At 37.7% G+C, this 26134-nt stretch overlaps 1 protein-coding gene across 2 annotated transcripts; it reads left to right on the top strand.

The window, feature by feature from the left end:
• Nucleotides 1-1594: 1594 nt before the first annotated feature.
• zgc:113333 (beta-N-acetylhexosaminidase) lies at nucleotides 1595-25204 on the top strand. Of its 2 annotated transcripts, XM_036590529.1 has the most exons (15): nucleotides 1595-1663; nucleotides 5492-5722; nucleotides 8570-8653; nucleotides 11363-11747; nucleotides 11831-11940; nucleotides 12129-12216; nucleotides 15649-15813; nucleotides 17310-17493; nucleotides 18998-19069; nucleotides 19218-19422; nucleotides 21549-21631; nucleotides 21750-21825; nucleotides 22003-22101; nucleotides 22241-22330; nucleotides 23050-25204. In XM_036590529.1, the coding sequence occupies exons 3-15, from the start codon at nucleotides 8580-8582 to the stop codon at nucleotides 23237-23239; spliced, it is 1821 nt and encodes a 606-aa protein (XP_036446422.1). In that variant the 5' UTR covers nucleotides 1595-1663; nucleotides 5492-5722; nucleotides 8570-8579; the 3' UTR covers nucleotides 23240-25204. The 2 variants fall into 2 exon arrangements, with proteins under 2 accessions (XP_036446422.1, XP_036446423.1); XM_036590530.1 differs by lacking the exon at nucleotides 1595-1663 and having other exon boundaries at nucleotides 5369-5736.
• Nucleotides 25205-26134: the final 930 nt, after the last annotated feature.

Genomic DNA, 26134 nt, shown 5'->3' with positions numbered 1-26134 from the left:
ACCTCTGTACCTTTGACAAATGCTCTGTTACCAACAAAGTAGGTTCTCTTTCCTTTTTTCCAAACTTGCTCCATGCATGGCCACAGACGATTGCTCTTGAGGAATACATTCTTTTTGGAGCCCTTCCACAGTGCATCTCTCGCTAACCTGGACCTAAATCTGATGATCTGTGGCTTCTAACTCGGGCTTTCTTTTTTGGCTGTGAACCACATTAACCGCAGCCTCGCCCATATCTCTCTTGCCAGTTGGCAGGGCAGCTCGCCAGATGTCTTTTATTTTAGCTTTTATATTTTCCTCCTTTTATTCAGCAACTCCATACACTCACGGGTTGTACCTCCAACTGTATCTGTCCAGTTTATTCACTCTTATTTGCATCTCAGCAAGTGTTTTGTGCAGCTGTTTGTGTTCAGATTTCCTTTTCATTTTTGAGTTCAACCACCTGATGGCAGTAATCTAAAGATTTTTTCAGCCCTTCAATTTGCATCATGTTGTATTTCACCGCTTCGTCAGTTTGATCTACTCTTTTGTTGATCTTGGCTGTGAGACAGCTCAGCTAGAGAAGGCTCAGTACTCACACTTGAATTTCCTTTTCATGCCTTCTTTGTTTGCATGGTGTACTTGAGTTTGAATTGTAGACTTCATCCTCGTTGTTATTTGCTTTGCAGGTGTACGAGTGTGTTTCCTTTATCTTTGTCTTTTTTCTTTTTCCAACTGCCTTGCCTGAAATCCCTGTAGTTACTGAATAATAAGCCTTAATGTGTAATAAGCCTGAGATTTAAAGGGGTTAACTTACTATTACATGTTCAGTGAACTTGAACTTTTAAAATAGACAGTTTATGTAATTGTATAAGTTAAAATGAGCTCTATTTTTTTACAGGCACTTCTTTCATGCACACTCTCCCCTATGCATGCACAAGCACTCTCTCTCTCTCTCTCTCTCTCTCTCTCTCTCTCTCCCTACAGTTATGGGGTTAACCTACGCATTTTGAAGGGCAGTTGCAAGTGTCACATCATAAATAACACTGTGAAAACAGCTAATCGCATCTTTAGTTCTGCAGAGTATAATGCGGAGGCCTTCGTGCTTGTATAGTCTATGTGTAGTGAATTCAGTTGTTCTGAGATTCTGAGGCTCATGTATGGTGATGTATTCATTCTGAATGAAATATTTCACACCATTCCAAAAGACCCTACCCCATACAGAAAGTGGGCCTAGTTTTTCAGGCAACTGAATCCATTAAGCTGTTGGAAGCAGTGGCCTTTGTTTTTGTCATTCCAGTCAGGAATGCCAACGCAGAGCGAGTATTCAGTCACATGGAGGATGTTTGGTCCGACAAAAAAAAGCAGACTGTTAGTTACAGTGGTGAAGTGAAGAGTCCAAGTTATTCATTGAAGATCTTGAGACCACTGGTAGCTACAGCAAAAGGAAATGCCAAATATAAATGGAAAATTTGGTAAGATAAGGTCTATAATAGGTATGCTTTCCCATTAGCTAAGAGTAATTCCAGTCAGTGATTGAAGCACACTAAGTAAATAAAATGAATTGTGTTGTAGATAAGGTCCAAATATGGTAAAAGCAACGCTGTCACCCCCCTACTTATTTGTTTTTGTGCAGAGGGAGCGAAAGTAAGCACAAGCAAAGCACACACCAGTATCAGGCAGTCAGGTAAGCAGCTGTTTCTTCTCATAGTTTCTGAAGGTATTTATAATGTTCAGGGCTATGCGCAACCCTGTTTCACAAAGCACAAGGCCTTCGCTAATTCTGTTATGTTTGTCTAATGGACGAGTGTTCTTCCTTGCAAAGTGGACCAATTGGTTGTCGGTATGACTTTATCTAGTTTTTTGAGCAGACATAAGCGGCAGCCTTACCACCACCCCCTCAGTGTCACATGCTGAGAATGACCCACCACCCAAATAACTCTTGCTCTGTGTGTGAGATTGTTTTTCTTTCTAACAAGTAGGTCTATACAGTATTAGCACAGGTAACTAGTTCTGTTTATGTAGTTCCATGCAGGTAAATAACATGATAATGGATTTACACTTTTCTGTTTATGTTCAAATGATAATACTTTCATTTACACCCTCATTTCCAAAAAAGTTGGGACGCTGTGTAAAATGTAAATAAAAACAAAATGCAATGATATGCAAATCATTTTACCCCTATATTTTATTTAAATAGTACAAAGACAACAAATCAAATGTTGAAACTGAGAAATGTTATTGTTTTTTGAAAACTACAAGCCCATTTTAGATTTGATGCCAACAACAGGTTCCAAAGTTGAGATGGGGGCAACAAAAGAGTTGTGTAATGCTAAAAAAACACCTGGTGGTTAATTGGAAACAGGTCAGTAACATATATGAGCATAAAAAAAGCATACCAGAGAGGCTGAGCCTTTCAGAAGTGAAGATGAGGAGGGGTTTACCACTCTGTGAAAGACAAATAGTGCAACAATTCAAGAATAATGTTTCTCAACATAAAACAGCAAAGAACTTTTGCTTTTCATAATCTGCAGTACATAATAACGTTAAAAGATTCAGAGAATCTGGAGAAATCTCTGTATGCAGGGGACAAGGCCGAAAAACAGTATTTGCTGGCTGAGATCTTTGGGCCTTCAGGTGGCACTGCATTAAATACAGACATGATTCTGCAGTGGAAATCACTGCATGGGCTCAGGAACACTTCAGAAAACCACTGTCTGTAAACAGGGTTTGTTGCTGCATCCACAAATGCAAGTTAAAACTCTAAATCAAAAAGAAGAAATCCTATATATACAGGACCCAGAAACGTCGCCACCTTCTCTGGGCCTGAGCTCAGTTAAAATGGGCTGAAGCGAAGTGGAAAAGTGTCCGACGAATCAACATTTGAAATTCTTTTTGGAAATCATGGACACTGTGTCCTCTGGAATAAAGACCACTTAGCTTGTTATTAGCGTACAGTTCAAAAGCCAGCATCCATGAAGGTATAGGGGTGCATTAGTGCACATGGTATGGGTGATGTGCACGTCTGTAAAGGCATGATAAATGCTGAACAATATATACATGTTTTGGCAACATATGCTGCCATCCAGACAACGTCTTTTTCAGGGAAGGCCATGCTTATTTCAGCAAGACAATGTCAAATCACATTCTGCATGTATTATAACAGCATTGCTCCATATTAAAGAGTCTGAGTGCTAAACTGACCTGCCTGCAGTCCAGACCTGTCACCAGTGAAGACATTTGGTGCATTATGAAATGAAAAATACAACAAAAGAGATCCAGAACTGTTGAGCAGCTGAAATCCTATATCAAACAAGAATGGAAAACATTTGACTTTCAAAACTACAGCAATTGGTCTCTTCAGTTCCCAAATGCTTACAGAGAGTTGTTAGAAAAGGAAGTGATGAAACACCGTGGTAAATATGCCACCCTTCCCAACTTTTTTGGAATGTGTTGTTGGCATCAAAATGGGCATAATATATTTTTCAAAAAACAATACAATTTCTCAGTTTTAACATTTGATATGTTGTCTTTATAGTATTTTCCTTTAAAAATATGGTTTAAATGATTTGCAAATCATTGCATTCTATTTTTATTCACATTCTGCACAGTGTCACAACTTTTTTGGAAATGGGGTTGTATATTTAAGTATATTGAAGAGGATGAGAATTTACTTCCACCCAATTTTCATCCTGCATGTTAGTATATAGTTGCTAATTACTTTTTGGTGTGAAATTTAAACCTGTTGTGTTGCTTCAGAGCTTGGACTGCTTTGCCATTGCTCACATCTCTAAACTCCCAGCAGTGTTTTTTTAAGACTGAAAAAGAATTTAAGAACCAGACTGCTCAAACTGGTTAAGCTGATAGAGTGGTTTAGCCTGTTAGGCAGCATAGGCATATCTTTGCTTGAGCTGGATGGCTGGGCTGCAGTGTTGGTTTTTTATTCCCTCCATCCACTTAACCAGCTTCAACTGGTCTTTGCTGAATTTTTCAGTGGGGTCTCTATAGCAATAAATTCTGCGCTAAGAAGTTCCATCGTGGTTCTCAACCGACCATTTGAGGAGGCTTTTTTTTTAATAGACCAATTTACATTAAATCATCCTTGAATTGAAGCAATTAATGGTGTGCTAGTACTTGGGTATGAGTTTAGGCTACTCTATCACCCCTGTTCACTCTGTATCAGTGTTCATTTCAAATTGGTGAGTTATGTCAAAATGTTTGACTTTTCATCTCAAAATAATGATTTTTTTCCCTGATATTTTGATTTATGTAGAAATGACATATTGTCTCACATATTGACATATTTTGACTTGACTTTGACTCATTATATCTAAATAATTTTACTTCTTTCATCACACTTATTTTGCTGATATTTTGGCTTATTATGTCAAAATAATGACATTTTACAGTGGCCGAGAAGACCCAAGAAGCTGCAAATAAAAACGAGCTGCAAAACGCAGAAAACACTTTCATCAAAATTACAACTTGGACGCTACATTTTACAAAGGTGCTGCAAATTCGTAGACACTCTGTAAACTCAGAATGCACTTTCATCAAAATGACGACACCGACGCTACATTTCATAAACGCGCTGCAAATACAGAAACACATGCAACTTCAGAAACGCCGCAAAGCCAGTCACAACACAACAGAAGTGAGCCACAACACACAGGAAATGTCTCTGGAACACTCAAATAGCTCAAAGTGGATGAAATATGTAAATATGGATGGAAAGTCACTGTCAGAAGCAGATAAGATCGCGGACACTCATCCCCAGTTCATGGTTAACCTGGCTGGCTAGTTTGACTTGTCTGACATGTCACAGCTGTACTGTGGTACTCATCTGGTATTACTAATTAAACGTTTACAGTTACACTCTACAGCTAATTGTAGTGTGTAACTGTCATAGCAGTACAGTAATCTACTCAAATAAAAGTCAGCTTTTACCTGTGAATATTTGTGCTGCACAGAATTTAAAAGTCTGAATGGCTCGGTCCTCTCTGAGTGTCCTCCAGAAACACATGTTGTGTTGTGACTGGCTTATCAGCGTTTCTGAAGTTGCATGTGTTTTCTGTATTTGCAGCGCGTTTATGAAATGTAGCGTTGGTGTTGTCACTTTGATGAAAGTGCTTTTTGCGTTTTGCAGCTCGTTTTTTATTTGCAGTTAGTTGGGTCTTCTCGGCCAACGCACTTTTTTATCTTGACACTTTGGCTTTTTATGTCAAACGTTATACAATTTATAGCAAACTTATCCCAAACATTAATTTTATGTCAAGTCAACCCATATACAATGGAAATATATCTCCAAATACTTTTTTAACAAATGTCTCCTTTGCAATATATTTATGTATATTTTTTACGTATATGTAAATGTTAAAAATTGACACGCGTATCTACTTATGTAGATATATTGGGATGTATTTAAATAATTAAATGGCACATTTAAATATATTTAGCATATATGGTTTTGATATAAGCAAATATATACATGTATTTTTTCTTGTTTTGACCACAGTGGCCCTGCGGTGGGCGTGGCCAAACTCATGACAGCCTGAGAACTGTCAGAGAGTTAAACCTGTTTAGGCACAGCGCAGTGAAGAAAGGAGTGATTAAACTCTTCTCATACAGATTAAGAGTCCCTCACGTGCAGACTTGTCTTACACGGTTCAGCGTTTCATTCACAAGCACGAGCCGGTAAAACCTTTACTCACCTGAGTTGACGGGACTCCAGCGCAGACACCCCACAGTAAGTAAAACGCAGTAAGTAATTTACTACGAATGTTTGAATCGCCCATCATTACGAATACGCTCAGCTGTTACCAGTTTGAATAACAATGTGACACAGATATTTTTGAGAGCAGCTTCATTTACAAAGACAACAGTCAGTGTGTTGTTGTGATTGTAAACCACAATAACCAGTTCAGCTGTTGAAATCAGAGAGAAACTACACAGGCTTGTTTACTGTTGTCTTGTATATGAAAGAGAGTACCCTCTAACAGGGTTCTATAAAGATTCTATGACTTGTAACATTAGACCCTGCTAGAAAAACCAGCATAGACCAGCTTGGCTGGTCACCCGCAAAACCAGATATGTTTTTTACAGCATATCTGTTTTGGATGCTGGCATGCTGCTATCCAGACCAGCAAGAACCGTCATAACCGAGCGGGGAATTCATGCTGGTCTGTGCTGTTTTTTCCACCAGGAAAAGTGAATGCAACAGGTTTTCTATTAGATAACAACTATTGAACCATGCAAATACCATTTATGCAAATGTTTCTTGATGAGTGTTTACAGTTCTCATCAACGCAGAAGAAGACATTGGACACTCATTGCTTCCCAGTTGTGCCACTCTCTATTTGAGGAAGCACACCTGGATGTAGCAGCGACACTGACACGCAGGTGTCAATGAGTTCAGTGAGCTGGTTCCCGTCTATTCTGCACTTGACCCAAAGTCTGTGGCAACAGCTGATCTTCCTGGCTGGTTTCTCCGCCGGCTTTGCCTGATGTGGTGTTGCCTCTTTTGCACCACCAGCACACCAGTCGCTCCACCGCAGCTCACTCAGCGGCTTGGCAGTTTGCTTCCTCCTCAAGCTCCTCCTCTGCATAGCACTTTGTTGCTCATCGCAGTGTCTCTACACCAAGAATGAGTTCTGCCCTCTCTGCCTTGGTGGCTGCTGTTTGAGGGCTGACAGGTGTGCCTTCTCAGCTCCTCCAGCAGCAGCATTTCCCAGCGCCAACTCTTCTTGCACAGATTTCTTGAGTTCTGAGTGTGACTGACGAACCATCATGCTCATCTCCGCCGCCAGCATGCTTATCCACTCTCCTTTTAGCATTCACCACTCTGAGAGAAGCCACCTGACTGGCCACACCGCCGGTACCTGCCTGACGGCTTGCTGGAGAGTGACAAACAACGCCATTATGCCATTATGCCATTATGTTGTTCTGGTGGCAGATCCACAAGCACCTGTATAGTGCTTTCCTCTCCAGTGCCAGCCATAATGCTGCGCAACCACTTGCAGCTGTGCCCTCGCTGTTGGACTGTGATAAGCAGGCGTGCCGTCTCTCTCTCTCTGGGCTCCAACCTTGCTGTGCTGCTTTCTTTGCTCTTTCTCTTTTCCAGCTGCCTCGTTCTCAGGGCTATGTTTTCTTCCCTGCCCACTTTCGAGTTCATTGATGCTCTGCTCGATTTCTTAAATTTCAGTGGTCACATACCATTTCTGACCCCAGTGTAGCACTGACACAGAAGAAGACAGAGTTTGAGAGAGTTTGCCATTTTCTTTTTTAGGAAAACACTCTTTTTTGAATAACAGAGAGGGGAATTGACTCATGGAAAATGGGAGGAAGGTCACCAACAACAAAGCACCATACAAAGACAGTGAATCACTTAAGAATACACAAAGCCAAAGCAAAATGTACTCCATATTTCAGCTGTAAAATGACAACATTAAAACATTAAATGTTACTAAACAAAGGCTGTGAAGAGGTGCATGGCAGTCTGGGAGTCCTCAACGTGGTCCTCTCCACTCTCCCAATCGGCCCGACCTCAAAAGTTCGGTGGCGGCGCCACACTATTATGGGAAAGATCTAGTCATTAGACACTGGAAAGCTCCCATTATAGATCCTGGTTCTCTGTGCCAGGAGGTAGTGTGGTCAGACTTCAGATTTCACCATATTATGAAGGACCTAGACATCAAGTAAAGGACTAAAACCCAAAAACAGTTTAGTGACCACTGTCAAATGTATGAACAAAGCTCTCTAAACTCTCCATACCTGAAATGCCACTTGGAGGTACGGGTCCTTAAACATGTTTTAAAATATTTATTTTTAATATATTGCTTTGGGTGTTTTTATGTGCCAAAACCAGTAATATTTCATTTCATATGACCATTTTCAACCTCTCTTTAAACTTAATGTGCATTTAAGACTGATATATGTAAATTACCTCTGTGCAGACTGGCTGTCCTGTAATTTTTGCCTTGTAGTTCAGAAAGGAGTTGGGGCTGAAACTCTCCTCATAACTTTAGTGTAAATGGGCAGAGCTAAACTACTGTAGGTGAATGCAGTGGCTTCTGTGACATCACAAAAACAACCAAATTTTTAAAAGCTGTTTTTGCAGCTTAGTTTGAATCTATAGACTGAAGAGTGAAAGTTTTTAATTTCAGTTTTTTATGATGTAGGCCCAATAACCCACAATTCCACTGCTTCTAAATAGGCTTTAACCCTTTAAAGTCTTAGGCTTATTACATAGTAGACTTATTATTCAATAACTACTAGGGACTTTAGTGCAAACTGGTCAAGCTGTTCTTAGGTTACAAAAGTGCGTAATAAGACTTGCCTTTTAAGGGGTTAAACAGTTTTGTTCAGGGGTTCTACTAACATCCCCTCGTTGTTCTGTTAAAGACTAGCAGTGCTGTAGACTTTAATCAAACAGTGTTATCAACCAGTTTTAATCCACCAGTCATGTACGAACACTAAAAAAGCAAACTGCATCCTGCTCAACCAGTCTTTGTAGTCAGTGGAAAAGGTGGTTTATCTTGTTGCTGTCAGGGTAACTGTAATCACATGTCTTTGGGTTGTTCTTTTGTCTCTTTAGGGACAGAGCAATGGACAGGCGCAGGTGGTTGAAACTGATAGTTCTCTTCTTGGTGACTTTTGCCATAGTGAAATTTTTCTCCAGGTGAGTCTATAATTAACACAATTTTTCTGAAACAGTGTGATGCTTCATATTTTAGTAGTTTCAGTGATTCACAGAAGTCTGAAAAAAATTCTAATAGGAGTGTCAAGATATGCAGGTTAATGTTACATTTTTTTGATAAAAGGGTTGCTGTGAATCAAAAACAGTTTGATTTCATGTTATAAAATGCATAATAACTGGAAAGGTTCCAATAGTTCTATTTAACACAATCTATGATCTATGATGTAATAACCATCAATGTAAAAAAATAAAAACACAAAACCTCCACTGTCCAACTCTTGAACTGGAAAAATTGGTGTGTTTAGCCTACTTTGAACAAAGTTGAAGTTTGCTTCTTATTTGCCAGGTTTTTTTAAACAATCTGTTCTATCTTAAGAGGTGTAGCAGTTACATTCTGGTGCATCAGGAAAATTTGTATAAGCTGGAGAACAAGAAACTAACTTCAGCTTTGTCCGCCTTGGATGGTTGATTAGCCAAAGACAACATATTAAATGTGGAAAGTGAGAAATGTTATTGTTTTTGAATTTGATGTCAGCAGCACATTTTAAAAAAAGTTGGGACAGGAGCGACAAAACACTGGTAAAGTTGTGTAATGCTAAAAAACAAAAAACACAACTTGTGGAACAACAGGTTAATTGGCAACGGGTCAGTAACTTGGTTGGGTATCAAAGGAGCATCCCAGAGAGGCTGAGTGCTGGCAAATAGTGCAACAATTCAAGAATAAAGTAAAATAGCAACAAACAGACATGATTCTGTAGTGGAAATCATTGCATGGGCTAGAATTGTTGCACTATTTGCCCATGCGATCTTGAGCACCTTTACCCATCTTTACTACTCAGCCTCAATGAGATGCTCTTTTTATACCCAATCGTGTTACTGACCTGTTGCCAATCATCCTAATTAGTTGTGAGATGTTTCACCAGGTGTTTGGGGCTAAGTGCCTAAGTGGGAAATACTGGGTTTAGAAATGGTGAGTCTCTGTTGTTTTTATTCTGATAGGATCTTTAGACGTCAAGTATTTTGAATTGGAAATATCTGGGATGGAGGAAACATTTCCCTATAATATGTTTTCAAACAAAAAAGCAAATGAGTTCAACAACAAATGCAGAGTGTTGAATACATTATTGTAATCATAGAATAAGTCTTGCACACTGAGCTGTTTCAGCTGGTTAAAAAGCTCATATCCTATTGTTTGTATTCTTTTTTTTCCCTGATGTCCAGTTATGAGGGTATATGTAGTCATGTAGCATCTAAGACTGATATATGTAAATGAGCTCTATTGCTTATAACTTGTTATAACTTCAGCACAAATGGACAGGGCTAAACTGCAGCATGCTGAAAAGGTTTTTTGTGACATCCCAAAAGCAGTGAATTCACAACAGGCTGTTTTTGCAGCGTAGTTTCTGTGTGTGAGCTGTATGGACTGGGAAGTGTTTTGAAACTTTAACAGTGCTTACATACAGTGCTTTTTCAATGATATAGGCCCTTTATAGGCTCTTTACGCACCTTGTTGTTATTTAACAACTTCAATACATTATGCTGCAGTGTATGTGGTTCCTGACCAGGTTACAAGGCTGCTTACTGTAAACAGCAGTCTTGTTTTAAAGAAAGACAGTTTGTGAAATGAATAAGGACATGCATTTGTGTTGGAGATGACAGCCATGTTTTGGACAAAACAGGAAAAACGAAAAAACGACAGTTTATTGACTGTCCTGTTCTAAGATGATTTACATACCATATGTCACATAGTTGTTGGTTTTAAATGTATCTGACCAAAGAAACATTTGACTACCTTATGCAAATGTATGTGTTTAAAATCGTGCCTTGTTTCACAGGTTTGGAATAGGTGGCAGGAAGCTAGAAAAACATTACGAAATGTTAGATGTGACCAGACGAATGAAAAGAGCTGTAGATGATTCCATAAGAATTAAGAACGCTGTATAATATTGTAAATGAAGTTACAATATGACTGTAAGAAATGGTTTCCTTTGTCCCTGTCTGATCCCACCTTGACCTATCTCTATCTGGTTGCTCTCCGTCGGAGCTCCGGGAGTGTGTTGGACAGGAGACACATGCACCGGCACATCGATGCTCTTTATACACTTAGAAGCAGACATAAGAACAATATGCGGGTGAGCTGAGGTGTGAAAGAAACAGGAAACCAAGGCTGAGCAAGACGTGGCTGCCAAGAAATGTGATTGCAGTGAATGTAGCATCTTAGAAATTTTTTCTGGTTTCAATCAACTTTATAATAATATATAGTATCGCTGCTGTCGGATCGAAACCTTATATCTCCAAAATGGTAACTTTATAGGAAAAGGAAAAAACCTGCTTTACTTTTAATGGAAGTCAATGGAACCAGACTTTTTTTGTAAGTAATTTTGGGCCGTTTCTTTTGCTCTATTCTTTGGAAATTTACACACAGTGTAAAGGGCAACAGGCATTTTCAAATTATGTCAAAAACTGAAAAATGACAAAAAATGGAGATACAAGGTTTTCTTCCAAAAACACTGATATAATAATGTAATATTAACTTTCAAAGTCATTATTGAATAACTTACAATAGCAACAAACTTTTCAATGGCATGTCTATCAGTAAATTGCAAAATCTCACTCAGGCCATTTAAGGAACTCGGCCAGCACTTAACATGAACTTCTGTTGTTGTCTCTTTTTTCCAATTCTGTTTACAGTTCAAGCAAGGGAAGAGTAAAAATAAACTCAAAAACCGTGGACACGGATACAGACATTTTCTGGTGGAGCGATTATGCTCCTGAGTCTGACAATTTGGATGCACCAAAAGAGCCTCCAAAAGCTGAGAAAAACCTTGTGAAAGAAATCATCACGAAGGAACCAGAACAAAATTCAGAAGAACTTCGCAATTTGGATTCACCAGAAGAACCTCAAGAGGCTATGGAGAAGCCTGTGAAAGAAAACGTCAAGAAGGAACGAGAACCAAATCCAAAAGAAGAAGAGATAGAAATCATAAAAGTCCCAGTGAAACCATCTACAGGGCCTCTCCGTCTAGTACATTTAGACCTTAAGGGTGCTGCCCCCAAAGTCAGTTACCTTAAGCAGGTGAGCAGTCAAAAAGTCTATATTTGTTGTACCTTTATTCAAATGAGTAGTGTGGCTCATTTTGTGGTATCTGGCTATTGCAGATTTTTCCACTGTTCTCCTCTCTGGGCGCTGATGGTATTTTGATAGAGTATGAGGACATGTTTCCCTATGAAGGAGAACTTGAGATTCTAAAGTCACCGTTTGCCTACAGGTAGGCTTGTGTTGTTGCTGAATGTCAAATTCAAAGTTTATACTTTGTCAGTGGTTCTCAGTCCAGTTCCCAGGACCACCCAGATGAGTCACATTTCAGCTCTCAACACAGAGATAGGCTTGAGGACTGGTTTGAGAAGCACTGCTGTGTTACTGTGTTACTGACCTGCATCTGATTAACTATAACAGTGTGGAGGAAATAGAGGAAATCAAGACTATGGCAAACCTCAGTAAGCTTGAACTGATACCTCTAATGCAGGTATTTGGGCATCTAGAGGTAAGTTAAGCAGAAGCTTTTTTTGTTTTAATAATAATGTTAACAGGTTTTATTTATATAGCGCCTTCCTCAAACTCAAAGTTGCTTTACATTTTAGTTTCACAAATTGTCACTGACTGAACAAAATCTGGTATTTCCATTTTTTACCTTATTAAAAAAGCCAGCTTCTCTTTACATTGTGTAAAACATTCATCATAATTAGAGCAATAAAATGCTCCAGAGTTCCTCAAAATAAAATCTTGCTACACTAACATACAAAATCACATATTACAGATTAAATATGGAGTGTAGAACTTAAAACCTGTCTCTGAATATAACTGCTACAGCCTATAGCTTGTTAGTAGTCTGTTGACCAGGTCAGCCTACACTAATGTCATGTTCTGTTCATGCTGTAGTTAAAAAGTGAAACGCTGTTGTGAAATATGATGTCATCAATTTATTAGCTAGTTATCAGTGTTAAGTTTGCTAAGTTTTGCCCCTACCTGGTCAGCATACGCATCCGTGCGTCATTACTACAGCAACCAATGTGGGTATGCCAGCAAATGTGACAACAGTCTGACCATACAAATCAGATTTGGTCACTAGTAACTTGAAATCTAAGCAGTCAATCTGAAAAGTCAGACAAAAGAAACACGTCCAATTTGCCCTGGTGTGTACAAAGACTTTGTTTTGTGGTGTTCTATAAGCATCCTGACAAAACACAATTACAGATGCCTCTGTGCGAGACTAAGTGCATGTGATCCAAATCAAAAACAATTCAGGCCAACTCTGTCATATAGAGGGTTCTTCAGTGTTTTTTTATTGTATTGGAAGGCATATCAAAATTGCAATACTGTTTAACACTTTACTATAGGGAAGTTTTTTTCATAAGGCTACATGACATCTACATTAGTTCATCATGATAACTGACATAGACCTACGTAAACAATTATAAAGCCATATTCCATTAGGTGCCATCTGTTATAAAGACTGCTGGTAAAACTTTCTGTGAATACCATGTCCATAACAGGGGCATAGCCCAAGAAGCATGGCCCCGCCTCTGGCCACCACAATTCTGGAAAGTGAGACAGTCAGCTATTATCAGTTAAGCACTTACCACAGAAAAGTTCAGCTACTTTGTGTGAACAGTTTTACTGCCTTTAGGTCAGCTAGCAATCAGTTATGATCTGACGCTACATTGTTTTTGTTTGTTTTGCTTAAGGAATCAGCCGCCATTGGCTTTCTAACTTTGTAAAACATTTAAAAGCACCTAAATATTATTCTCTTGAATATTACCACACATTTTTTCACCTAGCAGTTTGCCACCCCAATAAAATCACTGGGTCAACCTGGCCACCTCATTCGCGACATGTTATAATGCATCCATAAGGCATTATATTATGTGGCTATAAACAGTTAGAAAAAGTCATTAGATATTATAGCCATGTTTGTATTTAAACTCTTCAAGTATTACAGTACTGTTTGTTTCATTGTTAAGTTTAGGATTGAAACAAAAAGATTAAAACATGTTGAAACATCCAGTGGAAAATTGGCCAAACAGGAATTGTATTTCTCTGTGGTATCTACATAGATATAGCCAAGCAAGCTCTCCTATTGGTTAGGATTTTGAGCTCTGATGAGAAGGTCAAACATGTTAGATCACAGGTTCAAACCTTTTGCAACGCACAGCCCACAGAAATGACCACAAAAGCTTCCATGGCCCAATCAGATCAATCTGACTCTGAGTGATGGTGTAACTTGTTGGGTTTCAAAGCTTAATGTGAAAAGACCTGAATAAACAGCACATAGTGGTACTTACCTGTTTTCGGTTCCCACGCATGCGAAGCCCAGCTCATGCTACTCACTGCTGTATTTTCTCCATTTTGGTTTACGCTGGATTTTTTCAGTATTCTTAGTCTGCGACATGGTGTCCGCTTCGCTTATAGATGGCCCAGCATCAGGATCTTTCACTTTGAAAGACCTTAATTTTAATCATTTGTCCATGATGGTTCCATATGACTGAAATGTTTTATGTTGACTTGATCCAAGCTCAATATAACTATGATGCTTTATTTTTGCAAATAAAAAATAGTATTTGTCACATTTAAAATTACATTTGTTTTTAAATTTCTGCTGTTGAAAAACTGATGGATAATTGTCCCCTAGAAATACCATAACGGCCCACTGGGGTTCCGCAGCTCAGAGGTTGAAAACCATTGTATTAGTTTAACCATCAGCATAATTATGAAGAGACTATGTCAAATATCAACCTATCACATTTTGATTTTGAAAAGGCAGGACTAATTTCATTGAAAAAATGTCATTCTAAGCCTTCTAGAAGTCATGGATACATCACTGAGCAGCAGCCTAATCAGTGGGTTGTTAGTACAAGAGTCACTGTGAAACTGCTACAAGTTAAACTATATGCTAATATGTCTGTCACACTCTTCAAATAAAACATGGAATGTCTGTGTTTACTCTTCACGCCTTTTTCAAAATTTTTGTTCCGTCTTAAACGGTACAGTTACATTTTGGCGCAAAGCTACGTTCACATTACAAGCCCTCATTGGTCGATTCAGATTTTTTGCTCAGATACGATATGTTTAACATGATGGTTCACAGTTGTGCAGTATGTGACCCAAATTTGTCATTAATGTAAGCGCAACCGGTAATGACCTCCATGCGCACATCCTAATCAGTAACATTATGTGAATGAACCATGAATTTGTGTGTCATGAATAACAAACAAACTATCCAGCTAAATAAGTTTTCATCATTAAGGTGTAATTTGCTCTGAACACAAATCTGATCTTTTTACATACAACCCGAGGCAGTGGCTCAAATCTGATTTGAAAAGATCAGATTTGCCTGTCCACACAGCATATTAAGGCAAAAAAATCAGATTTGTCCAATTTCAGCCTGGTAATGTGGCACCAGAATGTAACTGCTGCACCAATTAAGGCAAAACAGGAAACTGGAATAAGAAGTTAAGTTTAACCAACCTTACTTTGCTGTGTCATAGTATCAGCATGTGACATACACTGAGCTACAACATCTGTCATTTCACCCCAGAAAATGTCATGACAACTAATATCCGAAAAAAGCAATATCACTTGACGTAGGTGTTATCTCAACTTGACACCAAAGTTGGCAAATGCGTACTTTGTGTCAAAGGACACCTATAGGAATGAGTATATATAAATGTTTATGTGGGTCTTTGTCGGCTATCATAGCATTATGCTCTATAGTAAAGTGTCACTCACTACTATATGTAGCAACAATTGTATGTCCATATTGTACAGGCCTACTTTGTCATTCAGGTCACTTGAATATTCTTCTACACATTTGGTCCAGTCTTCACAAGGAGTTAAAAAGAGACTGTGCTGAAAAGCTACAACAACACCTACAGTTTTTTATAGCATGTATCTAACTGCCTGAATCTTTTTCTGCTAGTTTGTTCTGAAACATGAGAAGTATGCCCATTTAAGGGAGGTGGCGAAGTATCCCAATAGCCTGAACGCTCTAGCCCCTGATAGCCTGCCACTGCTTAAACAAATGCTAAAGCAGATCCTGAAGAGACACCCGGAGGCACGGTTTTTCCACATTGGAGCTGATGAGGTTTGTGAAGCCTAACTTATACTTTTTTATTCTATGTAAGATCACAACATATGAGTAATTTGCAACAGTATAGAATCTAAATACTGTATTTTCACACTAAAGCATTTCCTTCTGGGATGGGGCTGCACAACATAGCTTTGCTTTGGTCTTGGAGTAGTTTATACTGCAAAAGTATTTTTTGGTTAAGTTTTTAGAGATGACTTACCAGACATAGACTTAGCTTAGTTTTGGACTAAATCGCAGTGAAACACCACTGGTAATTATTTTTAGTCTTAATCTTCAGGCTAGGTCTGTCTGATAAGTCTGTCTTCTCTGAATTGTAATATTTTATGTTATATTTAAATAGTTTCTAGTGTACAAACCTCTGAGGAACAGTGAATTTTCTTTACTCTGTAACTTTAGCAAACATCACATGGAAGCCAGTTTATGTAATGCCCTCTGTAGAGGACATTAAGGTGTGTTTCACTCCTACAGACAACAGGACACTAGCTCACTATTCTATATAATTCAATAGATGCAAAGCAGACACTCCTGTTTTTAGACATGCATCTCAATGAGACCTTGTTGCCCAGGCCTACAGCGTGCAGTACTGAAAAAGGTAAAAAGTAACTGTAAGGCATTAGCAAAGAATTTAAAATCTAAAACACAGTATATGTTCATGGGCATACTGTAACAAATACACTGAACAATAAATTGATGAGACAAAATGACTCTTTGGCAGAAACATGCAATGCTATGTTTGGAGGAAAAAAAGCACTGCACATCAACATGGAAACCTCATTAACTGTGAAGCATGATGGAGGGAGCATCGTGGTTTGAATGTGCTTTACTGCGTCGGGGCCTACAGAGCTTGCTATCAGAGACAAAACTTCAAATTTAAAATTGTGTAGAGAAGTTTAACTAAATGTAACAAGACAGTGACCTAAAACAAACATAGATCAACAACAGAATGGTCATTCCAAGCACAAATGTTCTTCTGTTTAATGCTCTGCAAACTACAACAGGACTACATTTGTTTGGAGAACATTTGTGTTCTAGAATGGCCACATCCAGACCTCAGACCAATTGCGATGATCCGAAATGACTTTTTTTTTACAAAATTAAACAGCTTTGTAAGAAAACATGGTCTAAGAATTTCTCAAACCATTGTGTAAATCTAACCAGCAGCTACAGTTTGGAGTTTATTGCTGCTAAAAGAAGGATCTACCAGTTAAAAAAACAAGGGCTCAAATACTTTTTCCCATCCTGGATTGTGAAGGTTTAAATTATATGTTCTGTGTTGAGAATAAGAAGTGCATTAGTGTGCATGTTCTTAGTTTATGTAGATTGCCTTCTTTGACACTTTTAAGATCAGACCTTGTTTTTATGAGTAATTAAAGCAGAAATTCAAGCGATTCATGTAGCTTCTTTTATATGTACTTCATTCAGTTCTACTTGCTTTGATTATAGCCCAGCAATTTATGAGGAATGAGACATTGTTTGCACCAAACATTCAGGTTTATGAGCTTGGCGAGAGTGAGGACTCGAAACATTGGTTGGAGAAGAATAATGGAGACGTGGGAGCACTGTACCTCAGCCATCTGTCAAAAGTTTGCCATCTAGTGACCGAGATGAGACCTGGAATGAAAATGATCTTCTGGGACGATATGATCAGAAAGATCAGCGTCCCCGCCATGCAAAGTATGTCTGGGGAAGGCTGCAGATGAAATAGCTTCGCTACCAGATTAAAGTGATAATTTACCTATAAATCAAACGTACACAGTTTCCCCCTTACCCCAAATGTGGGATCTAGGGGTGGGTGATATGGAAAAAAAGAGAATTTTTCACGATACATGATACATATTACAATATTTTAAAACTGTTATCAAAAACTATGACTACAATGATTTTTATTCTGAATTTCACATACTGCACTTTACAAAATCCAATAAATCACTGCAAATTATGCTTTCTCTGTAATAAAACTTGCAGTTGGTGAATATAGACGACATCACAATATGCTCAAAAATGCATATTATGTATCAAAACAAAAATTATAACACTAACGATAAAATATCATATCACCCACTCCTAAGTTGATCAGTCAAAACATTTGGCATGTGAAGTTTACTTTTTTATATTTGCACTAGATAGATAGATAGATAGATAGATAGATAGATAGATAGATAGACAGACAGACAGACAGACAGACAGAGACTTTATTGATCCCAAAGGAATTTTAGCACTAGAGCAGGGATGCCCAAACTTTTTGTCTTGGTGGGCCAAAATGCGATAATTGAGGTGGTCTGAGGGCCAAAAACACAAAAGAATATTCAAATGAAGAATCACATCAAGTGTCAAATCAAGATAAAAATATATTTTATAATGTTACACTGTATTTAGTTACTAAAATACTTTTAAAAATACAAAAAAACCCCCAAAATAAACATGATAAACATAGTATAAAATATGTTCTCTTTTAGGTGAGGTTAGGGTAACATTCTGGTAGGCCACAGGTTGGGAGGCCCCGCACTAGCACTACAGTGCTAACATAGCTAACAAGCAACTGGATAATTGTAGCCCCCAATTTTGCATTGTACAAACTATGCCTAAATCATCACACATGTGCCTTAAACCAGGCTGAATTGACAGCCAGTATTTTCTGACGCAGTATGACGTGCTGTGATCCATGAAAAATGTAAACAAGAATCAGGCTCAAAGATGGCGGCTACTACCATTAGATAAAAGCATGTCATACAGTGTCAGAAACCATATAAGAAAGTCTGTTTGAGATTATTTAAGAACTCTGCATGTTTTGAGGTGAGTATGAAATGAATTAGACCATTGGCACAGTAGTAACTAGTGTGGTAGAAGGTTCCATTACTTCGAGCTAAATTAGCTTTGTAGCTCTAGTGCAAAACTATTGAAGAAAAGACACCAAACAGGTCTGGCTGATCATATTTGGGTAAGGAGAAATTGCATAAATTAGATTCTTGGTGAACTATTAGGCCTACTTTGACCTAATGTTTTGCAGCTGCTCAAAACTGTAATTATGTGATATAGATGCTCTGGTTACTGAATTGTGGAACACTTGTAATTTGAGTAAAACAAATGCCCTTTTGTTCTATTGTTTTCCTTTGCCATTATCCCTCATTGGTTGTAATGTAATTATTATAATAACTGCCATAATTTTTGTATTTTCTAGACTCAGATGTAACAAAACTTGCATTCCCTATGATATGGAACTACGGTCCACAGATTGATATAAAAAGCCTAGGTAAGACTTTTATGGGTGCGTTCAGCTCTGTTTTCACTCAGTTACATAGACCTAATCTCCAGCCATCAGCATTTTATAAAAGCATTTGGCCATTTTTGAAAAATGCTATCAGATGATTGACAAAAAAAAACATTTTGTTAATTTGCAGCACAGCTACTGGATAAATACCAGGAGGCCGGATTTTCAGGTGTTTGGTTTGCGAGCTCATTTAAAGGCACTTCAGCGGTTGACCAGATATGGACTCCAATAAAACATCACTTAGACAATCATCTATTCTGGCTTAAAGTAATGGACTCCATGGCCCAGTACCCTTCTCTAACTTATCAAGGCATCGCCATAACAGGCTGGCAAAGGTTTGCATACAATTTGTCCTTATATTTGTGAGTGATGTTATTTGCTGTGATACAGATTTTCTTAGTTTCTTTAGTACTTCTTTGTTTGCATGTATATAATGCATAGTCTACACTTACATGGGAATCCCATCTTTTTAAAAGTCATTCAGAATGGTTTGATTTGAAATACTCCTTTCTAGAGAAACTTCCAGACCTAGAACTGTTCATAGCAGTAGTGAGAGGAATCAGACATCTGAAGAGTTTAATGCCTCTAAACGCTACATCACAGGTTTTATGTGAAATTTCTATGACTATGCTGCCTAATGTCTCAGACATTATTTTACGATAGTTTTAAGATGAGGTTTTAGCCCAAAATGTATTTTTTTTCAAATCCATTCATGGCTAAGCAAAACATGCAAGGTGTTGTGAAGCAAAATAGTCTCCAAAGAAAACATATATTTCATTTTTACCACTATTTTACCATTATCAACATTGCATATGAAAAAACTCAGGAAACGTGTAGGTTCACTGGTCATTTTGGATAATAAATAATGGCTATATTTACGAAAAGTGCAGCCCTGGTTCCTATCACCACCACACCAGGAATGAGGGGGAAAGTTCCTCTAAAATGAACCTTTTCATGTCAGACCACTCTGAGTGAGTTATGCAGAAATGTCAAAAGAATTGTGGAATTGCCCTTTAAAGTATAAGAATAAAAATCTTAAAGGGGAATTCCACTGATTTTTCAAAATGTCTGCATAATTGAGTGGTTGAAATATAAACAAAGTCCATCAGAGCGTTTTGATGTGAGATGACTCATTGTAGAGGAACTTTCCCCCTCAGATTTCTTTACAGTGGTAATGATAAAAACAAGGGGTTCTGATGTCTACAACACAAATCTAGCCATTTTAATTACTATCTGAAACCACCAGTGAACCTACACGAGTTTTTTTTTATATATTTTTATACATATAACATGACCTGTCCAGGGTGTTTCCTGCCTTCTGCCCAATGACTGCTGGGATAGGCCCCAGCTTCCTCCGCGTCCCAAAAGGATAAGCACCTTAGAAAATGTGTGTGTGTGTATATTTATAATGTTAATAAATTTGTGGTAAATTTAGTAATTTAGTAATTTTGCCTTAGAACAGCCTTCATGTATCCCTCCAGATTAAAATAAATTGATTACAATATGTTTTAGGCCAAAACTGTATCATAAAACTACTGCAGAGCAATTCATAATATTTCATGCAATAACTTTCTGTAAGGGAAACATCTAGTTCCTATCATCACCACTGTGAACAGTTCTGACTTGGCAAGTTTCTCTAGAAAGGAGCATTTTATACTAACCGCTCTGAATGACTTTGTTTACATATTAACCATTTAATTATGCAGGAATTTTGAAAAATCAGTGGAGTTCCCCTTTAATTTGCTATAGATCTCTACGGAATTATTAGCAGGTCCAGATGTAAATTCCTTATTCATAACTACATAATTCACTGATTAATTAAATTCACATATTAATTAAATTCACTTTCTGGTTCAGTGGACTGATGCCATAAAAGAACCACTTTTGTTTACCTTTTGTTTAAAAGATGGTGCTTTAAGGGTTTTTTAGTAAAGAAAATGGTTCTATATAGAACCATGAACACTCAAAGAACACTTTGCATGATTAAAGGGTTCTTTGCATCATGAAAGGATTCCTCAGATTGATGGAGAATGTGCTGAAGCTGGTTCTATGTATAGAGTGCTAAACAATAGCAAAACTGCTGTAAAATGTTTCTTTATAGAACCATATACAGCACATTTCCATTAATCTGAAGACCCCTTTCTTGATGCAAAGAATCCTTTAATTATGCAAAGGGTTCTTTGAGTGTTCATGGTCCTATATAGAACCATTTTCTTTGCTAAAAAACCCTTAAAGCACCATCTTTTTTAAGTTTGTAGGCTAGCGATGTTCACTAAAGAGCTTACTACGCAAAGTAAATGAGGTGTCAAAAGTTTTTAAAGTTTAAAGAACTTTCACATAATGTAAAAAAGAGCAAGGACCATTTAGAAAACTTTATAAGAATTAATATTAATAACTGAATAACAAACGTCAAGCCAAAGAGGTTAATCATGAGCCTAATGATGGGTGGTGTTCTTTTTAGATATGAGCACTTTATACGTCTATGTGAACTGCTGCCTGTGGCCATCCCTTCTCTGGCTGTCTGTTTACAGACTCTGAAATATGGTGAGTACTAGAAGCACAGAAAATTCATCTCAATGGATATAAGTGAGACTTAGTAAGCAGGAAACAAAGTGAAGGAATCGTAGTGCACCATAAACATCAAGTTTTTTGTTTGAGTCAGGTTCATTTACGGAAGAGGCCGAAAAGGCAGTACATCACATTTTGGGCTGCAAAATTCAGTTGGAGCCTAATATTTGGTGAGCAGTTTTGTATTTTTATTGTACTTTTACATGGCATATTGTATTTATGCCATGTAAAAGTGGTGAATGTGTTATATATGTATATATGTCAAGTTATATAAGGGTGTATACTATATATGTAATTATATTGACGATGCCTGTCTGTTACGTGTCCCTTCTCTACATGAACTCCAGTGAAGGCAGTGGGTCATTTGCGGGCGCTGAGGTTTACCACATGGTGCTAAAGATCCACACTGAACTGCAGAGCTCTATTGATGCGATGATGAAAAACCAGTGAGTGCTTGTAAAATGCATTGTTCACATCCATAATCAGTTACTGCTTTTTTCTTATTTTGTTTAATGGACAGACTGCCATTATGCCGCTATGTTCCTAAAACGTCTCTTGTTTGCCTGCATGCTTGATGTCCTGCAGCTTTCTGCGAGGTTCTCTCAGCAATTACCTGCGGAAGTACAACTTCGCAAACCCACGGAATTTAAGACATTTTAAAACCGAATTGAGAAAGTAGGTTTCTTTACACTAACATACTTTTATTCTTGTGCAAAATGTTTCAATTACGCATTTAGAAATCACTTTGCAGCCAATTTAAGAGACACCGCTTCTATAAAGAGAACTTTAACAAGACTCTGTTTATAATTAATACTGATTTTAGTTTATAAGACAGGTCTTCTATATACACGTTACACTGAGCCCTGTACATAAAGCATTGCATGGTGCACACTTTCACATAAACTCAGTTTCACATGAACTAAATCATTCGTATTCGTAAGTGGGCAGTTAAAAGCACATTCACTTTAAAAATACTTTTGGAAGTTGTTTCTGAAAGTCTACTTTTTCTCCTTAACCCATCCTCTAAATCGGCAAATTGGATTATATAATAAGAGGTACAGGTTTAGTGCAGTACAAAAGGAAGTAGCTAATCATTAAAAAAAAGTGCCTTTTGTGATCTGTAAGAGAAAACTATAAGCTCTTGGAAATGCTACCCAACAATATAATTAGGTAACCACAATATAACAGTACTAAGTGCATTAATACAGAATTAAATGGATGTGTGCAGTCATGTGTGCATTTTTAGAGTATTTCACAACAGCTTTGAACGTGAATTGGCTTACCAGAATTTAGAAAATTTGGAAACACACATGTCCATTTTATATATGTTCTTGGACTTCTGCAGGCACAATTCACTTGTTTGATAAACTACGGGTTTGTCTTTCTACTGGTAGACTGAAGGATGATTGGGAGTCCTTTCTGGAGAGGTTTCGGAAGGAGATGGAGGTCATCTTCTATCCAGACACTGTGGAGGAGTGGATGGAGGATAATGTCAACGAACAGATGAGTAAACTCCGCAGCATGGTGCAAGACACAGAGCGCATTTATGACCTTGATGGCCGGAAAAAGAGTCTTAAAGCTTAATACGGCTTTGACTAGAAGGAACGTGTTCACCTACAGTGTCTAATCGTCAACTGATTTTGGGGCGACAGATCGCTTGTCCCTTAGCCATGCCCAGCCAGTGAACTGTGAAATCTTCCCCATCATGACAGAATGCACCGTACCAGGTACGGCATCGTTTGATTTTTAAAAGCAGGGTTGACCATATTTCTGTAAATTGGAACACGTTTTAGTGTTTTGCAGCTAACTAAGCTAGCAGTGTTCACCAAAGGGCTAGCTAAGCTAGCTAACTGATTTTTAATAGCTAACTGCATTATTGTGAAGATCAGCTTGGACCAGCAGCATTCTGTAAACCGCCATGTTCAAACACAGAAATCTGGTTTTAGTCGCTGACACAAAAGGCAATTTAGGAAAGCTTGAAAAGTCCGGACAATCATAACAAGCCTACTTCATCAAATATAATCCACTTTGTCTATCTGTCTTTATGTCTCTATCATTAATACATCAATTTGAAGTGGCTACAGTTGGCATGCTAAAAACATCTCATAGCAGTGAAAGAAACTTGAGCTGGCAACAATGGTGGCACTTCGCTCTCTTTTTTGTCTTTACTGCCACTCTGGACTAACATATGCCGGTGAACCGTAATGTCCTTCCACAACTGGTCACCACAAGCCACTTTTCTATTTTGTTTATTACACTGCTAGCATAGTTAGCCTTTTGCCCGACATTGCTAGCCTAGTTAGCGCTAGTAGCTACTAAACTGAAAGATGTTATAGCTTTGTCTAGCAAATAAATATAAGGAACACACTCCAGTTTGCCAAATAGATGGTTTAGCTCTGACTCAAACGTGTATTTCATTAATAATTTAAATGAAACATGAGAAAAACTGCTTTAAAAATCAGCACAAGTGGAGTACAATGCTGTGCTCTACCATGTTGGGGGGTTTTCACTCCAAAATCAGTTGACAATTAGAAATACAGAGGAATTATCTCAGAGATAAGCTATCAAGTAATGTCGTTAACATCTGCTGGCACGGGACATTACATATGAAGACATAAAAAGTTCAGTGTGAGTGCACAACAAGTTAACAGTTCCAGGAAACAGGTTAGGAATTCATGCAGGAGTTGTCTGACAAGGATGCAATGGTATAATTCAATCTCAAGAACTTTAGTCTGAGCACAGTTTTCTCTGGTCTCCAAGAATTTACTGTGCTACTGATACTAATACGTTCAACTACAGGCATATTATTCAAATGTTAATGTCAAGGCTTAGTGTTCAGTTGGTATTCTGGTACGACTGTGAAAATAATATGTAGGTTATGTTATATGAGTGAGGAATTGATGTGTGGATCTGCCCTAAGAACTTAGAGTTTATGGAGGGTTCCAACTCCCCTGCATGCTAGAATAGGTAAAGGACTTGGGAAGGTTGATAAAATAAGAGTATTCTTTGCCTAAAACTACTTGTCAAACATTACAGAAAATGGCCAGCACACAGAAAAGGAATATAAGCAAGTTAGATTTTCTTGTTACTATGTTTTGGTGCACATTGATTTTTTTAATAGAGCGTTTGAAGTCTAGGTGAATGGTTGGGTTTATTTGATGTGGTCTAGGTGATGATTTAAAGACAAAGTAAAAAAGTACCTTTGGTAGCCAAGGATGCAGTCGTGGGCATTTTGTGTTTTTTTTGTTTTTTTTTCAGTGTTCTTGTTTATTATTTTTGTTTGTTATAGTATAAGTATAAAACTCTGTTAAACTGCACTATTTAAAGAAAATTCCCATACTAGGTACCATTTAGCATGTATTACAATACTTGGAGAATAAGCTGAATTAAATATTTGGGGAATGTCTGGTTATTTATATTTGGGAGCTTGTGAGGATTTCACCATCATATTGTATTTAATTTTTACTCTTATGTTGTACTTTTTGTTTTGCTTGTTGTTTCCTGACCAACAGTGAAAAGAATTTCTGTAATTTCTACAATAAAATTGAAGTTCAATCCAGTGTGATATTTTAAATATGTTTTACAGCTCCATCCAGTGTTGAATTCTGGGAAAACATTTACAGTACAGGCAGATTATACCGTATCAAAGACTTTAACATATGGCTACTGTAACATTATTGAACAAGATGGTAATAATACATCAAACCCTTCAGTATCTTTAGCTTTACTGCAACAAAAGATCGTCATCTCCACTGCAATTTCATTTTGCTTCTCATTTTTCCATTATTTAAATGTTACAAGTATTGAACTGAGCTTCACTGATGTCTGTGAAAGAGGGTAAATGCAAGTCTATATTTATACTTAACTAGTGGTAAAGTTAGTTCATGTAAGACTCATTTGTATATGTCAGTTTTCTGTGAATAAGTAACTACCATATCTGTGTCAGTGTAGTACTGAGAATGACTGACCATACAAATAATACCTGCTCAGTAGTGGCCCTGTGGAGGTCCTGACCATTGATGAACAGGGTAAAGGGTTAACAGATAATGGGGATTTTACAACCTGTGTTGTCATTATCTTAAAATTTGTTAAAATTTATTGGACCATCTGAAACATTTAAATATGACAAATTGTCAAAAATAGAAAAAACCTTTTCACAGCACAGTATGATTTTGTGACCCAAACAGGTAGTCTAGGTTAATGATAGATGCTTGTGGATGTAACCATGAGAGCATCAACTTATTTGAGACATAACAATAGCAATTTTCTTTAATGTTCTGCAGAATTAAATGGTTTAGATGTAAACAAAGTCATTCAGAATGATTTGATGTGAAATGTGTTATTCAAGAGAAACCTACTGAGACACAATTGTCTGTAGTGGTGATAATAGGAACCAGACATCTTTAGCTTTATATGCCTCTAAAAGATCCCTCACAGAAAGTTATCATACAAAACAGTAATGAATATGTTGCCTGATGC

This window comes from Colossoma macropomum, unplaced genomic scaffold (assembly GCF_904425465.1).
Source record: "Colossoma macropomum unplaced genomic scaffold, Colossoma_macropomum, whole genome shotgun sequence".
Lineage (NCBI taxonomy): Eukaryota > Metazoa > Chordata > Actinopteri > Characiformes > Serrasalmidae > Colossoma > Colossoma macropomum.
Note: the sequence above shows the minus strand (reverse complement) of the source record. Positions and strands in the feature narration are given on the sequence as shown.